Genomic DNA, 16867 nt, shown 5'->3' with positions numbered 1-16867 from the left:
TTTGAATACTTCTAAGACAGAAGAAGATTGTTTCGACCTCTGTTCCCAGAGGTAGAAAGCAAGGAATAAGTGATTTATTGGTGTGGAGAGGAATGTAGATTTGAAGTTATAATCAGGATCAGTCATAACCTTAATAAAAGCCATTAAATCCACAAGGGGCTAAGGAAGGGGATAAAAGGAAAAGTGAAGTATTTGCCTTTTCCGTTTACTGCAAGTATTTACCTTAATTATATTGCTTTAATGTTTGTAAGTATTTTTAAGTATTTCTTCAAAATGATTGATAATGCTTAATTTAGATTTAATAGTTTTTAAAGCACCTCTGAATAGTAGATAAAAACTATTAAATTATAACTATTACTGCTAAAGATTGCACAGCAAAAACATAAATGTGTGGGACAATAGACAATACAATAAAATTCATTTCCACTGGATGAGTTATAAAGAACAAAAAATAGTCACTTATAAACATTTAGTGTAATCAAGCAAAGTCAACAGTATTTAATGAGAGACAAAAAATCCAAGATTTATTTGAGGATGTAATGAGAGGAACCTATATTTACATTTTGATTTCCAGATAGCATTTGACAAGGTAACCCCTCAAAGGCTATGCCCAACACAAGAGTTCACTATTTCTAATGGTGTTCATTAAGTTATTTGAAAATGGGACCATCAACTGGTACATTTTCAACTTCATTTGGAAATGCATTAAACTTTGGAAAGATTTCTATTAGGAGTACTGAGAAACCACAGAGCTATTGGCTTTCTTGAGAGGCTGAGATTTTCTTTCAAAGATTTAAATGATATGAGTAATTGGAATTTTAGAACTCCTTTTCCATCCAGGACACATATCAGAAGCATTGTATTTGCAGAGCCCTCAGGACACCTCCCTTCTGTTCCACAATCTCACTGACCTCCTACTGTTAGGCTGGGCAACAGCTTCTTCCCCTAGGCTGTGAGACATCCGCACACCCTACTACCAGAAAATGCACATTATTTACAAAAAGGTAAATAGTATTAAAATGTGGCATACTTAACTATATGCTGTATATACTTTATGCCAACTTGTACATCTACAGAATTTTTTAAAATTCTCTGTTAATATTGTTGTTAATACACTCAGTGGCCACTTTATTAGGTACACCTGTACACCTGCACACCTGCTGGTTAATGCAAATATCTTATCAGCCAAACATGTGGTAGTAACTCAATGCATAAAAACATGAAGACATGGTCAAGTCGTTCAGTGTTTGCTCAGAACAAACAGAGGAGAGGAGAATGGCCAAATTGGTTCAAGCTGACAGAAAGGCAACAGTAACTCAAATAACCATGCATTACAAGAGTGGTGTGCAAAAGAGCATCTCTGAAAGCACAACGCATCAAATGGAAGAACTGTGATCGAAGTGCCAGAAGGAATGGTTTGTGTATCTCAGAAACTGCTGATCTTCTGGGATTTTCATGCACAACAGTCTCAAGAGTTTACAGAGAATGCTGTGAAAAACAAAAACAAAATCCAGTGAGCAGCAGTTCTGTGGGCAAAAATGCCTTGTTAATGAGGCAAATCAAATGAAAATGACCTGAATGGGTCAAGCTAACAGAAAGGTGACGGTAACTCAGATAACTCCACAATACAACAGTGGTGTGCAGAAGAACATCTTGGAATGCATAACACATCAAACCTTGAAGTCTTCTACAGCAGCATAATACATGCACATACACTCAGTGAACACACACAAAATGCTGGTGGAACGCAGCAGGCCAGGCAGCATCTATAGGAAGAAGTACAGTCGATGTTTCGGGTCGAGACCCTTCGTCAGGACTAACGGAAAAAAGAGATAGTAAGGAATTTGAAAGTGGGAGGGGGAGGGGTTGACCCGAAATGATAGAAGACAGAACAGGAGGGGAAGGGATGAAGCCAAGAGCTGGGAAGTTGATTGGCAAAAGGGATACAAGGCTGGAGAAGGGGGAGTATCATGGGACGGAAGGCCTTGGAAGAAAGAATACTCATTTTTCTGTTAGTCCTGACAAAGGGTCTCAACCCGAAACATCGACTATACTTCCTCCTATATCTGCTGCCTAGCCTGCTGCATTCCACTGGCATTTCGTGTGTGTTGCTTGAATTTCCAGTATCTGCAGATTTTCTGTGTTTGCATTTTAAATACACTCAGTGGCCATTTTATTAGGTACAGAAGGTGGCCACTGAGTACATTATTTTATGTGCTGTATGTGATATATGTACTGTATTTTGCACCTTGGTCCCTGAGGTAAGTTGTTTCATTTAGCTGTAAACATATGTACGGTTGAATGACAATAAACGTGAACTTGAATATATTTCTTCACCATGCTTGCCATTTCTTTATTCCACAGTTCCCTGGGAAGACAACATCGATGAAGCCCATGAGCGCAAGTTAACCAAGTATGCAGAATTAAGATCAGAGTGCAGAGACAGAGGGTGGAAGGTTTCATGCTATCCATTCGAAGTAAGCTGCCGTGGGTTTATTGCATTCACTCTCCAGAAGTGGCTGCGTGACAGCGGCTTCACTAGAAGAGAGATCAAGTCAACCAGCAGGGCTGTAGCTGATGCAGCAGAGAAAGGATCAGCATGGGTGTGGACCAAGTATGTCCAGAGGGGCAGATAGTCAGACAGTGTATACATCTTTTGCAAACCCTTCAGTAGTTGCATAGACACCTGAAGAGCAGACTATCTGTTGGATGGATGCCACCAACAACTCTGATAGAGGCAGATGCCAAGTTTTTAAGCTCACCAGTGGGAGGTGGTGCTTTAGCACTGCTGGCCCACCACCTTGAGGGAGTCTTGATCATAAGCAGGCCGAAACTCCTGAAGACGGGTGGCAGATCAACTGATGATCCCACTGGTGATAGCACAGGACAGTTAACATCTTAGTCCACGTGTATTCTGTAACTCTTTTAACTCCACTCTTGCCTCTCTTTTATTCTTCTTACTTTTGAAAAATCTTTTAGTATCTTTTATTAAAAACAGTTGTGGGCGAATGTGTTCTCACAAAATCATTCAGAGCTTTCCACAACCAGAAACCATGAGATCTGCAATCTGCAAAGGGCCAGATCAGTGACATTCAGGTGTGGTGACCAAGTAAGATACAAGAGGTCTGGGTATGATCTCTGGAGAGTCATCTCACCTGCAAAGTGACAATTCCAGACTAAACCTAGGTCACTGAGGGATGATCGACAACTGTGGCAGGGCTTGAATGCTAGTAGCTCTTACAAAGTGAAACCAAGCGACGTAGGTTACAAAAAGACCTTGCTCCCAGATGAACTCAATGCCTTCTATGCTTGCTTTGACAGTCAAAACATGGAGGAACCTTGAACATGGAGGAACCATGGAGTAAACTCCCACAGCCCCCGATTACTCTGTGCTTTCAGTCTCTGAGGGTGACGTGGTAGCATCTTTCAAGAGGGTGAACCCACAGAAAACATCTGACTCAGACCGGATACCAGGCCAAGTTCTAAAGACCTGTGCAGATTAACTGACTAGAGTGTTCACCAATATCTTCAACCTCTCCCTTCGACAGTCTGAGGTACCCGCCTTCTTCAAACAGGCTTCAATCATACAGGTACTGCAGAAGAGTGTGGCTCAGTGACTATCACACAGTAGAGCAGCACTTACATCCACTGTGATAAAGTGCTTTGAGAGATTTGTGATGAAACATATCAACACCTGCCAGAGAAGCGACTTGGGTCTGATCCAGTTTGCCTACAGGCACAACAGGTCCACAGCAGATGCCATTACATTGGCTCTTCACTCAACCCTGGAACATCTAGGCAGCAAAGATGCATACATTAGGATGCTTTTTATTGACTACAGCTCGAGATTTAGTACTATCATCCTCTCAAAACTAACCAATAAGCTTCAAGACCTTGGCTTCAATACTTCCTTGTGCAACTGGATCCTTGATTTCCTCACTTGCAGACCCCAGCCAGTTCAGATTGACAATAAAATCTCCTAATGGATAAAATTTCCATCAGCAGAGGTGCTTCACAAGGCTGTGTGCTTCTCCCCTGTTCTACTCACCTTATATTTATGATCCTGAGGCTAAGCATAGCTCTGGGGTAATATTTGCTACCAACATCACTGTCATGGGCCGAATCAAAGGTGGTGGTGAATCATCATATTGGAGGGAGATTGAAAATCTATCTGAGTGGTGTCACAAAAACAACCTCTCTCTCAATGCCAGCAAGACCAAATACCTGATTATTGACTTCAAGAGGTGGAAACCAGAGGTCCATGAGCCAGCCCTCATTGAGGGATAAGAGGTGGAGAGGTCAGCAACTTTAAATGCCTGTGTTATTATTTCAGGGGACCTGTCCTGAGCCAAGAATGTAAGTGCAATTACGAGGAATGCACAGCAGAGCCTCAACATCCTTAGAAGTTTGCAAAGATGCGGCATGATATCTAAAACTTGGACAAACTTCTACTGACATGTAGTAAAGAAAATGAATCTCCAGATTGAAAAATGGTGACATATATGTATGTACAGGTGTCCCCTGCTTTTCGAACGTTCGCTTTACGAAACCTCACTGTTACGGAAGACCCTTATTAGTTACCTGTTTTCATTAACAGAAGGTGTTTTCACTGTTACGAAAAAAGCAGCGCGCGATAAAAGGCAGCGTGCGCCCCAAACAGCCGCTCCTCCCTCGGATTCAGAACGGCATTCTCGCCAGCTTTGTTTAAACACGTGCTTGTGAGCAGCCATTTGCAAGATGAATTCTAAGGTATCGGAAAAGCCTAAGAGAGCTCGTAAGGGTGTTACACTTAGCGTAAAACTAGACATAATTAAGCGTTTCGATCGTGGTGAACGAAGTAAGGACAAAGTGAGTTTGGCTTGTGGAAGTTGACGAAGATGATGTTGAAGAGGTTCGGCATCCCATGACAAAGAACTGATAGATGAAGAGCTGATGCTCGGTTTAGGGCATATTTTCAGGATGGCTTGAGTGCTTACAAAGAACTGTATGATAGACAAATGCGCGAGGCTCAGCAGTCAAGCGAGCCTTCCACATCAGCCACAGCAGATGACGAACCTCGACCTTCGACATCGAGGCAGGCAGACATAGAAGATGACCTGCCTGCCCTGATGGAAACAGACGACACCTTAGTGTCCCACCACCCCAACCCCCGGGCCGCGGACAGATACCAATTTGTGGAGAATGCAGCGGTAGCCAGCAGGCACACAGCACATCTTTAAGAAAAAAGCCGAAATAAACAAGCTAATTAATTAGATACCACCCAGCACGTAATTGTTGGCCCAGATCAGAGGCGATTGCCGATTGCATCGCCTCTGATCTGGGCCGATATTTATGTGCCAGGCGGCACCTAATGAATTAGCTTGTTTATTTCGGCTTTTTTCTTAAAGATGTGCTGGGTGCCTTCCGGCTACCGTTGCATTCTCCGCAGATCGGTATCGGTCGGCAGCCTGGAGGGTGGGAACTACTGGACCACCCCAACCTCCGATGACTCAGCCTAACACACCATCATCAGTGTGCTCGATGTCTTCCCGATTCCGGTAAGTGATACTACACTGTACATACATTACTTCTACGTTATATAGGCTGTGTATTTTTATGTGTTATTTGGTATGATTTGGCAGCTTCATAGCTCAAAGGTTACTGGAGAGAGTGTTTCTGCCAAGAGCGCTTGCGCCGTGTTTCTGCCAAAAGTGCTTGCATGAGATTTTCGCTATGGGGAACAGTGCAGGCAATGATTGTAGAGAAGTATTTCTACTTTAAATAGGCTGTGTATTTATCATATCATTCCTGCTTTTACTATATGTCACTGTTATTTTAGGTTTTATGTGTTATTTGGCACGATTTGGTAGGTTATTTTTGGGTCTGCGAACACTCACAAAATTTTCCCATATAAATAAATGGTAATTGCTTCTTCGCTTTACGACATTCTGGCTTACGAACCATTTCATAGGAACGCTCTACCTTCGGATGGCGGGGGAAACCTGTACTTTGATAATAAATTTAGTTTGGACTTCGAACTTTTTACATTATTAGCTAGATTATCTTCAATTATTTCATCTTTTCTCTCATTGTTTTTTGTTGCCTTTTGTTGGTTTTTTAAAGCTTCCCAATTCTCTAGTTTCCAACTTATTTTTGCTATATTCCATACCATCTATTTTACTTTCATACTGTTTTGATTTCCCTTTTCAACCATGGTTGCCTCTTTCTCCCTTCAGAATGCTTCTTCTTCTTTAGGATGAACCAATCCTGTGTCTTTTAAAATACTTCCAGAAACTCCAGTTATTGCTGCTCTATCATCATCCCTGCTAGTGTCCCCTTCCAATCAACTTTGGTCAGCCCCTCTCTCATATTTCTGTAGCTTCCTTTTCTCAACTGTAGTACTGATACATGTTATTTTAACTTATCCAACTCAAACTGCAGAGTGAATACTATTACACTTTGATCACTGACTCTTGTGTGTTCCATTGCATTAAGCTCGCTAATCAAATTTGGTTCATTACACAACTTTCCATCCAGAACTGCCTTTTCCCTACTTAGTGGACCTGACCACAAGCTATTCAAAAAAGTCATCTCATAGGCATTCTACAAATTCCATTTTCTCTTGGAATCCAGCACTATCCTGATTTTCCCTATCTACTTGCATATTGAAATTCACTGTGACCATTGTTACATTGTTATTTTACATTCCTTTTCTGTCTCCCTTTGTAATTTGCACCCCACATCCTGGCTGCAGTTTGGAGGCCTGTATATAAGTCAAACAAAGCTCTTTTTCACCCTTGCAGTTCCTGAACTCTACTCACAAGGACTCTACATTTTCTGATTTCTGTTTTCTTTATAAGGATTTGACTTCATTTTTGACAAAGACACACCAACCCCTCTGCCCACATGCTTGTCCTTTTGATATGATGTGTATCCTTGGATGTTAAGTTCCCATCTGTGATCTTCTTTCTTCCACAACGTTGTGATGCCCACAACATCATTCTTGCCAATTTCTATCTGGGCTACAAGATATGACCTTATTTTGTATTCTGCACAGATTCAAATATTACACCTTCAGTCTTCTATTAGCAATCCTCTTTTTCAATCTGTCACCACGTTTCCTGAAGTTAAATATCTTTGTAATATAAAAAGGTACCACAGCAAAACACCTGAAATAAACTTACAAAATCAAGGAAAGAACATGCAAGATACAAATTGCTGCTCCAACATTCCTCATTTTGTACCAGTGCTTCCCTCATTGGTCACCTAGGAATATGTTAATGTCAAACATCTCTCTGCATTCTTTCCTTTGAATTATTTCATTCTTAAAGTACATCCCATCAGCCTTTCTGTTTCACCGTGAGCTCCTTATCCATCTATTCATATCCTCCAGTTTCCTCATTGAAGTTGTGGATATTTAGTCTGACATCAATTTCAACAGTCAGAAATAAAAACACTAACTGCCAATGAGTCAGAACAGAATAGAACACTATGGTCACACCTGAAGACAGCTTGTCTATAGCAAGGTGGACACATGCAATATTAATGAAAATCTCCAGATTTTGTATCTGAATAGGGGAGCAAAATCCAATGGGTCTGAAGAGAAAAATGGAGAAGTATGATGTGTTCAAACATGAATTAAATTATGATTTTAAATCTGCACACCTTCTGGAGAACATGAATAGTAGGAAAGTCAAGGTGAAACAAAGGGATAGGATATATGAAAGAATGAATAATACAATGTAGAGAATGCACAGAAATGTGTATATATATATTTACAGATAACAAGTGAAGGAACCACAGTATATAACAGGTGATATGGTGGAGCAGCAGTAGGGATTCACAGATAAAGAGTAAGAAAGAAGCTAAGGAATTAATATCCTTTATATCAGTTGTATAGATTCAAACAGAAATAGGTTTGGATCAGTTTTAACTCAGTATTATGTGCATGATATATGATCATCATTTGACATAAATTAGAAATTTCCCTTGAGAAAGACATGTGTGGGATAATAGATTACCTGGAAATATCTGATCCAGAAGTAAATACTATTCTATAGCTGGAATTAATAGGGTTTCTTAAGGCAAAATAAAGGAAGCTTGGTGCTATATCTAGGCATGTTATTCTCAGCCAGTGAGAGTTTGACATTGGCAGAGGGTAATGAAAGACAAAAATGTGATTCTTATCTTTCCTATTAATAATTCCTTGCATTGATAAATACAGCAAGGAATATCTTTGTTTAAAAAACACTATATTTCAAGGGAAGACAGTTTTTGCCTTCCACTAATTCCTCCTGAGGCATATTACTTTAAATGTATAGGTATATTATAGTTTGATTACAAGATGTTGTAAGATTCAACTTAATTTATTGTTTGCATTAAACAATGTCTGAGGATAACTGACTGCATTTTCATTCATTTGATCATACAGTTGAACCCAATAACAAGTTTCTTCAATATCAAAGAAAAATGTTTTAAATTTGACCAACCCTGTAATGCTGTCTTTGTAAACTATTCAAAAAGTGATTTGTTTTGTATAGTCAATAATACAGCATGGATTTATTTCTCACATTTTAGTTAGTGGATACAAAGAGGGAGGTAAGACCTTAAAATGGAAGATCCTTGGGAATTAGGGAGAGATGAAATTCACCATGTTAAAAAAAAATTACATCATCTCAGTTTCTGTCACATTTAGCTTTAATAGTCTGCCCTAGAATGACATGAATTATCACTGAATTTTGAACAGCTTGATATATCTCACTTTGTTCTATGTTGTCTGAGTTGAATTTGATTTTGCAAAGGTCCACATCATAACACAGATTCATATTTTGGCATCTAACAACTTAACTGGTGAACAAGAAGGGATATTTTAAAATAAAGAAACTACAAGTAACAGAATTGGAACAAGTACCACACCTGCCCCTACAACTCCTCCCTCACTACCATTCAGGGCCCCAAACAGTCCTTCCAAATGAGGCGACACTTCACTTTTGAGTTTTTTTGGGGTCATCTCCTGTATCTGGTGCTCCCAGTGTGGCCCCCTGTATATCAGTGAGACCTGACATAGACTGGGAGACCGCTTTGTCGAGCACTTTCACTCCATCTGCCACAAAAAGCAGGATCTCCCAGTGGCCACCCATTTCAATTCTACTCCCATTCCGATTCTGACAAGACAGTCCATGGCCTCTAATGCTGAGGCCAGACTCAAGCAACACCCACAAAATTCTAGAGGAACTCAGCAAGCCAGGATGCATCTATTGAAAAGAGTACAGCTGACATTTTGGACCGAGACCTTTTGACAGTAGTGGTAAAAAAAAGTTGAAGAGAAGATTTAAAAGGTGGATGGAGGAAGAGAGAAACACAAGGTGATATCATAGAGGGGGAGCAGTGAGAGGAAGTTTCACTGAACTGCCGTCGATTGGAAGATTTAAACTTCTTCAGGGTAGGCATCCCTGGAAGAGACTTCACAGTGTAGTATTCCAATCACAAAACAAGAGAAATTCTGCAGATGCTGCAAATCCAAGCAACACACACAAAATGTTGGAGGAACTCAGCAGTTCAGGCAGCATCTATGGAAAAGAGTACAGTCGATGTTTCAGGCCGTGATCCTTCGGCAGGACTGGAGTGAAAAAGCTGAGGAGTAGATTTAAAAGGTGGGGGGAAGGAAGAGAGAAACACAAGGTGATATCACAGAGGGGGAGCAGTGAGAGAGGGTTTAATTGAATTCCTGTTGAAGGGAAGATTTAAACTTCTTCAGGGTAGGCATCACTTAGGTTGGAGGAGCAGCACCTTATATTCCATCTGGGTAGCCTCCAACCGGATGGCATGAACATCAATTTCTCAAACTTCTGATAATTGACCCCCTCTCTCCTTCACCATCCCACATTCCCATTTCCCTCTCTCACCATATCTCCTTATCTGCCCATCACCTCCCTCTGGTGCTCTTCCCCTTTCACTTTCTTCCATGGCCTTCGGTCTTCTCCTATCAGATTCCCTCTTCTCAAGCACTTTATCTCTTTCACTAATGGACTTTCCAGCTCTTTACTTCACCACTGCCCCCTTCCAGTTTTACCTATCACCTACTACCTTGTACTTCTTCCTCCCTTCCCCCACATTTTTACTCCTCATCTCTTTTTTCCAGTCCTGATGAAGGGTCTCTACCCAAAAGTTCAACTGTTTACTCTTTTCCATAGCTGCTGCCTGGCCTGCTGAGTTCCTCCAGCATTTTACAAGTAGCAATTAATGTATTGTTCCACTTTTAGCGGTCAGTAGATCTTAAAAGTAAATGTAGATTTCTAACTACAAAACAACACGGCCTAAAAAGCTGCCAAATTGTTTCTTGAATTTGGCAATAAATATTACAGGGCCTATTGAAAATAAGTAGCTGTCCCTAAAACAGCACAAGGAGATACAGATATCCTCCTTCGCATAGTTTATCACTGGAGCATTGATTTAACACTGCATACTAAAATTCTTGATATAACTACAGTTGGGCCTTAATTGATTAAGGTAGTCCTTTATGTTCTCTTTACAATGAAACATGAAAACACCTTTTAATTCTCTGAAATAAAATGATGCAGTGTGATATATTGTAATGTTTGATCACCCTCATTAACTAAATGTGAGGAATGTTCAGAAGTTGAAAACAAAATCTCACCATATGATGAGGATATTAACAAGGAATCACCAATAAATTAATTTGGTTTCTTATGACATTGATCACCACAACCTCTATAATATAAATTCAGTGAACAGTTACCATCTCTTTGGCTAAGTTTTTGTTCATGGCTTCTACACAACTTAGTTAATTTGATACTGCTCAGCAAAGTGTGTTTGCTAATTTAAAGCCACTGTATAAATATGTATTTGTGATGAATGCACAGCCAGATTAGTTTGTAATTCAATAAACTTCACAGTGACACACAGTGTGGCTCTAGCTATGCTCGAACAACTCAGGCTTGATTCTAACGTGGGTGTTGTCTGTAGCAAATTTGAATGGTCATCCTGCAATCCTGACGAAGGGTCTCGGCCCGAAACCTCGACTATACCTCTTCCTATAGATGCTGCCTGGCCTGCTGCATTCACCAGCAACTTTTATGTGCGTTGCTTGAAATTCCAGCATCTGCAGATTTCCTCGTGGCTGCAGTGACTTGCTTTCTTTTGGTTCAGTGGAGGTTGGGACAGTCTAATAATTTACTGTAAGTTGGTCCTAATGTAGGAAGGTTTTAAACATCTACAGAGCTCTTGCCTTTAAAGATCCTTGCAACTGTTCATTTCTGGATTTGCATCATCCTCAATTTTATTAGTTCTACCATTGATAGATGTGCCCTTTAGTTGCCTTTGGCCCCAAGCCATAGAATCCCCTTGCTAAAGCTCTTCTACTCCCTTAAAATCTGTGGAATTCATTGCCATGGCAGCTGTGGAGGCCTAGTCATTGGATATATGTAAAGCAGGGGTGGACAGGTTCTTAATTAGTGAGGCTACCCAAAGTGATGGGGAGGCAGCCAGAGAATGGGGTTTGAGGGGATAATGAATCAGCCATGACAGAATGGTGGAGCACTCGATGGGCCAAATCACCTAAATCTTACTCTGTCTTATGGCCTTAAAAGCAGCTCTTTACCAATTTTTTCCCAATCTACTATTAGCTCCTGGTATGTTCGGTGACAATCTTGTTTGATAACTTTCCAGTTGATGCTGCTGACTGAAAGATTACTTTCCTCAGGTTACGAATAAAATAACACATCCTCTGAACTAATGCAACACAGCAAACATTAAAGTACACAAGTTAAAACAGATGATAGCTAAGGTAATTAACAAGGGAGAGTTATGCTAATGATGTTGGAAGGCTTGTTAGATCATTTTAATTATGCATGCAAAACTTCAGGCAGATTAAGTAGTTTATTAAGGTAGGTTCAACTTTGGACCACTTTGTTCACATTACTGTGACTAAAGATCAGTCATTCTCAATGCAATTTTTACATGATCATAACTGAATGAAGTTTCTGTAGCAAGGATGGAACATTGCTGGAAATACTTAGCAGGTCAGTCTCCATTCGGAGGGAAAACAAATCCATTAATGGCTGGAGTGCTCTTTCTGTTACAATAAATCAACAATTTTTAAAGAAGCTTCATGAAAGGAAAGAGAACAAAAGGAAGAGAAAATAACCAAAATACAGGAGCCATCTAATAAAATAGCCATGGAGTATATGTTCATGGTCTTCTGCTGCTGTAGTCGTTCCACTTCAAGGTTCAACATATGTGTTCAGAGATGCTCTTCTGCACACCACTTTTGTAACATGTGGTTATTTGAGTTACTGTCACCTTCCTGACCGCTTGAAAGAGCACGACCATTCTCCTCTGACCTCTGTCGTTTACAAGCTGTTTTTGCCCATGGAACTGCTGCTTGCTGTAATTTTTGTTTTGCCTTTCACACCATCTTATGTGAAAACCCCAGGTGATCAGCAGTTTCTGAGATACTCTAACCATCCAATCTGGCACTAACAATCATTCTACAGCCAATGTCACTCACATTACATTTCTTCCCCATCCTGACATCTGGTCTGAACAACAACTGAATCTCTTGATCACATCAGTATGTATTTTTGCTTTGTGCTGTTGCCACATGATTGGCTGATTAGATATTTGCATTAAACAGAGGGTGTACAGGTGTACCTAATAAAATGGCTACTGACAGGAGGCAGCTATATGGCTGAAATGATTTTAACAGGAGATGACAGCAGGCCTTCTGAAGCAACTTAAAGATTTCCATGGCAAAGAGATTAGATGGAAAAAGGTACGTGTGAGAATACAAGGCCTGGGTTTGCAGAGAAGTGCGGAGAAGAAGCTGCTAAAAATGGAAACAGTTGTCACAATTGGCTGTATCGTAGTATTTACTAAAGGAGTCGAAATTCAATGTTGGCCACTTGTGCAAAATGTCCAATTGAGATGGCATCTTGCATTTCACTTCCAAAATTAAATTCTATTAGTCAATGGCCTGAATTTTGGAAGCAGAGCACAACATGTGAGCAAGAACCTCTTCCTCCTCATCTCTTCTCTCTAAAAATGCTAACTGAGCTACCCAGTAACTCCAGTGCCCAGTAACTGCATTTTTTCAATGCTTTTCAGCATCACAGCCTTTAGCTTCCCAGTCTTACAGTTTCTACAATATCGGATACCTTCAACTTGCTATTTTTGGAGCTAACTGCTTTCAGCTTCTCTTGTTAGCACGTCAGTGTGAAAGGAAATCATTCAATATTCCACGTTTAAGTGCACAAAGATAAATAGTAAAAATAAATCAAATACATAGCGATCTAAAAATTGTAGCATTTAGAATACAACTTGGAAATCTGCACTAGCTTCATGGGAGTTTCTCTCTAAATTGTCAAATTATTAAAATGTATATGATTGGGTAAAATAATCTGGAACTCCCTCATGACTCAATATACCAATTCTCAGTGCTTTTAAGCTTTTTAAGTTTGCAACACAAATTCTCAAGATTTCCATATATAATAAAAACACTTTACTGGTCATCCTAAAAGGCAAGTATCATATTTGATTTTTTTCACTTCATTAAATAATTCTTGTAATGAGAACAGCACAAGCAAAAAAAAAACTAAATGTGTCCTAGCAAAATTATGCTTATATAATACTGTAGTCCTAAAAACACTTTAATAGATTTGTAAATCTAAACTGTCAGTTAAAACAGTATACTTCAAAATAAAAGTTTGATTAGGTGCTCATAATATGGTAGTAGTGAATGATATTTTCATTTTTAACTGATTGAAATTTGCTCAGTATGCTTTGCAGCAATCAGCATTGGCTGCGGCTTTTGTTGGTAACATTAACTTAACTATACCAGTGTAGAATAGATGCATAAGATGGTCCATGCCACGAATATACATTGGTCCAAACTTTACAATCAGTAGCAAACTGATGATGTCTCTAAAGGAGCCAAAAGCAAATTACTGAAGGAATTCAATGTAGATCAAGTGGCATCTGTGGAGGCAAAGGGATGTTCAACATTTCAGGTTGAAACACTGCATCAGCACTGAGGGTGTAGAGGGAATATGGACCGTAAAAAGAGTTGAGAAGAAATATACACCCCAACTAAAACAAGCCTGCTTAACTGCACCTTTAAAGTCTGTCCATACCACATAATTTTGCAGAGAATATTGGAGAAAATGTTTCAGCTCCAACGTGGTAACAACAAAGTAGACATTTCAGCAGACACAAATTGCTGGAGAAACTCAGCAGGTCACGCAGCTTCTCCATAGATGCTGCCTGACCTGCAGAGCTCCCCCAACATTTGTGCTCAGAATTTCCAGCATCTGCAGAATCTCTTGTGTTTTAAGATTTTTCAACAGCTCACAAGTCATTCCTTCTGCAAATTTACTGTGAGGGAAGAATATTCCAAGTGCACCAACTCTATCCCAGGGAGTCCTCTTCTTCCATCATGACCTCTAACCCACCATCAGCTTCTCAGTTCAGTGCATCTAAGCTCTGACCTGAAGAATGATGAATGCAGCAGTAGAGCAGGAAATCAGTTGCACAAGCTTGCGAATTCCAGTACCATCCACAAGATATGAGCTAGTGCTTAAAGAGTGCCCCGCTGAAGTTCTCTATTTTTTGATTGGAAAGTAATGGCAAAAGCTATACAATTAGGGCCAATTTTCTCATTTCAATCTTCAGCATGTATGATAAGATAATGAATTTCATTTCATACTGTGGTCACATTATTGTTTCTTGAATTGAATAAAACTGACATTTTTTACAACGTGTTAGCATGCAACACCATTTCTCATACCGTCATGAAGCCATCCAGCAAGCCTGAGCCTGGTTTGGGAGGGGCTTGCAATCTTTCCATTGACCATTTCTCAATTATGGAGGCGACCTGGCTGTTCTCAGTGTTGAGAATCTGGAACCCCGTCATATTCACTCCACTGTAACGGTAAGGCTCCAAGTCCAAGGCAAAAATATCCTGAAACAACATCCAGCATCAAGACAAGTTGTTGTTTATTCTGGACTAAATATTCTGTTACTGTATTCCTTTTTGTTCATGCCTTTTTAACTACATTTAATCCAAATGAAAGATGTGACTTTGTTTTCCATTCAATATTTATGACTATATCTATGAAGGACAGCAACTTTTACGCTTTGTTAACTGAAATGAATGTTGACCTCCTCCAAAGATACAATCATGGAGCGTAAGAATTGTACTGACAATAAATTGTTCAAGTGAGGATGTTCAAAGTTCGAAGATACTAAGTTCTTCCAGGAAGTTGATCTCAGAATGTTAAAACAGCAACTGAAAAGAATCAGTGAATAAGGATGTTGTATGATTTTGAAGGAAGTTTGTCTATGCTAGTGACCCCATGGGTTGTCTTTCTGTCTTTTCAGGAAGTAAGCAATCTAGATTTGAGAGGAGATATTTATATAAATTAAACACTGCAGTGTTACAGGTGTTAAATATACCCGAGTTATACAAAAGGTTGGGCAGGCTAAGACTTTGTTCATTGGAATGTAGGAGACTGAGAGGTGATTTTACAGAGGTGTATAAAAAAACCCTGAGAGGTATAGATAGCATGAATGCTCACCATCTTTTTCCCAGGGAAAGGGAACAAAAGGGCATAGGTTTCAGATGAGAAGGGAAAGATTTTAAAAAATACCTGAGGGTCAACTTCTTCATACAGATGGTTTTGTATATGTGGAATGAGCTGCCAGGAAAAGTTGTTGAATCAGGAATAATGACATTTCAATGACATTTGACTTAGTACATGGATAGGAAGAGTGAAACAGGCCTCCAAACAAGCAATTGGAACTAACTTGCATGGGCCATTTGGTCAGAATGGATCAGTTGGCCCAAAGGGCCTGTTTCTGTGTTGTAGTGCTCTATGACTCAGTAATCAGTGATCCAGGTTACAATATTTTCACAATGTAAGTTTAATAATATTGAAAGCAATTGTGGTTAGAAACTGTGGATGAGGCTACACCAATTCTACAATGTTGACTTCACCAATAGTAAGGGAGCAAATTTAAGCTGCAAACTACACTGGGGAAAAGGTAAATTTGAGACAAGTGAGGATGTTCAGAGTTCTAAGATACTGGGAATGCTGATATTCCATAGAAACAATACAAAATATTGATGTAAATCTGCAGAACAAAATGATAAAATGCTGCTGCTCAAGTTTTATTGGCGACTGGCACTTTTCCAATGCATTACATTGGTGAAATGAAAGAGAATAAGGTGAAAACAAATCAGCCATTCATAGATGAGCATCTTCCTTACACATCATGTAATGACATTAAATTGTTCAATTGCTTACCAAGGTAGTGAAAATGTAATGATAATATTCAGTCATCATTCCCATTGACAAAGCCTGAGAAAGAAATGAATTGACAAGTCAAGTTCCAACACCTACATATTAAGGGAAATATTCAGAGCAAACCAACAGAGAAAAAAACATAATATGACTTTCACAGTATAATTAGAACAAACCAATTGAAAACCCCCACGTTTGTCAATCTGACATTAAAAATGGTAGAAGTATGATTCAGCCACTCAGCCATTCTATATTATTAGAGTCTCATCATTAGGGGCCTTAGTACAGTTACAAATAGGCTTAATGACATATAAGAACTGTTGGGTATTCAATTGGGAAATTGTATTCAAAATGAACAAGGTTCTATGCTCATTAATACAAAGCAGTACAAAGACAAGTTTCAGATAGAAAAGCAGTAAATCTTCCTTGTACCAACATAACTAGAATGGCACAATTCAAAGCAACTGTTTCTTTTGCACTTGTTTCCTTTTGTTCCTTTCTAATAAAAAATCTGCTTGCAACACTGGGGGCAATATTCTAGCACTGTTTTATTACCCAGCCACATATAT

General features: G+C 39.5%; 1 protein-coding gene across 1 annotated transcript in view; it reads right to left on the bottom strand.

The window, feature by feature from the left end:
- grik2 (glutamate receptor, ionotropic, kainate 2) overlaps positions 1 to 16867 on the bottom strand; it is a 256121-nt gene that overhangs the window by 230432 nt on the left and 8822 nt on the right. The window contains exons 2-3 of the mRNA XM_072250332.1: positions 16302 to 16355; positions 14783 to 14956 (exon numbers count right to left, since the gene is read on the bottom strand). Coding sequence (XP_072106433.1) covers positions 14783 to 14956; positions 16302 to 16355 — 228 coding nt within the window. The remainder of the gene's footprint in view (positions 1 to 14782; positions 14957 to 16301; positions 16356 to 16867) is intronic.

Source organism: Mobula birostris, chromosome 2 (genome assembly GCF_030028105.1).
Source record: "Mobula birostris isolate sMobBir1 chromosome 2, sMobBir1.hap1, whole genome shotgun sequence".
NCBI lineage: Eukaryota > Metazoa > Chordata > Chondrichthyes > Myliobatiformes > Myliobatidae > Mobula > Mobula birostris.
This window is presented reverse-complemented; position numbering and strand designations above follow the sequence as displayed.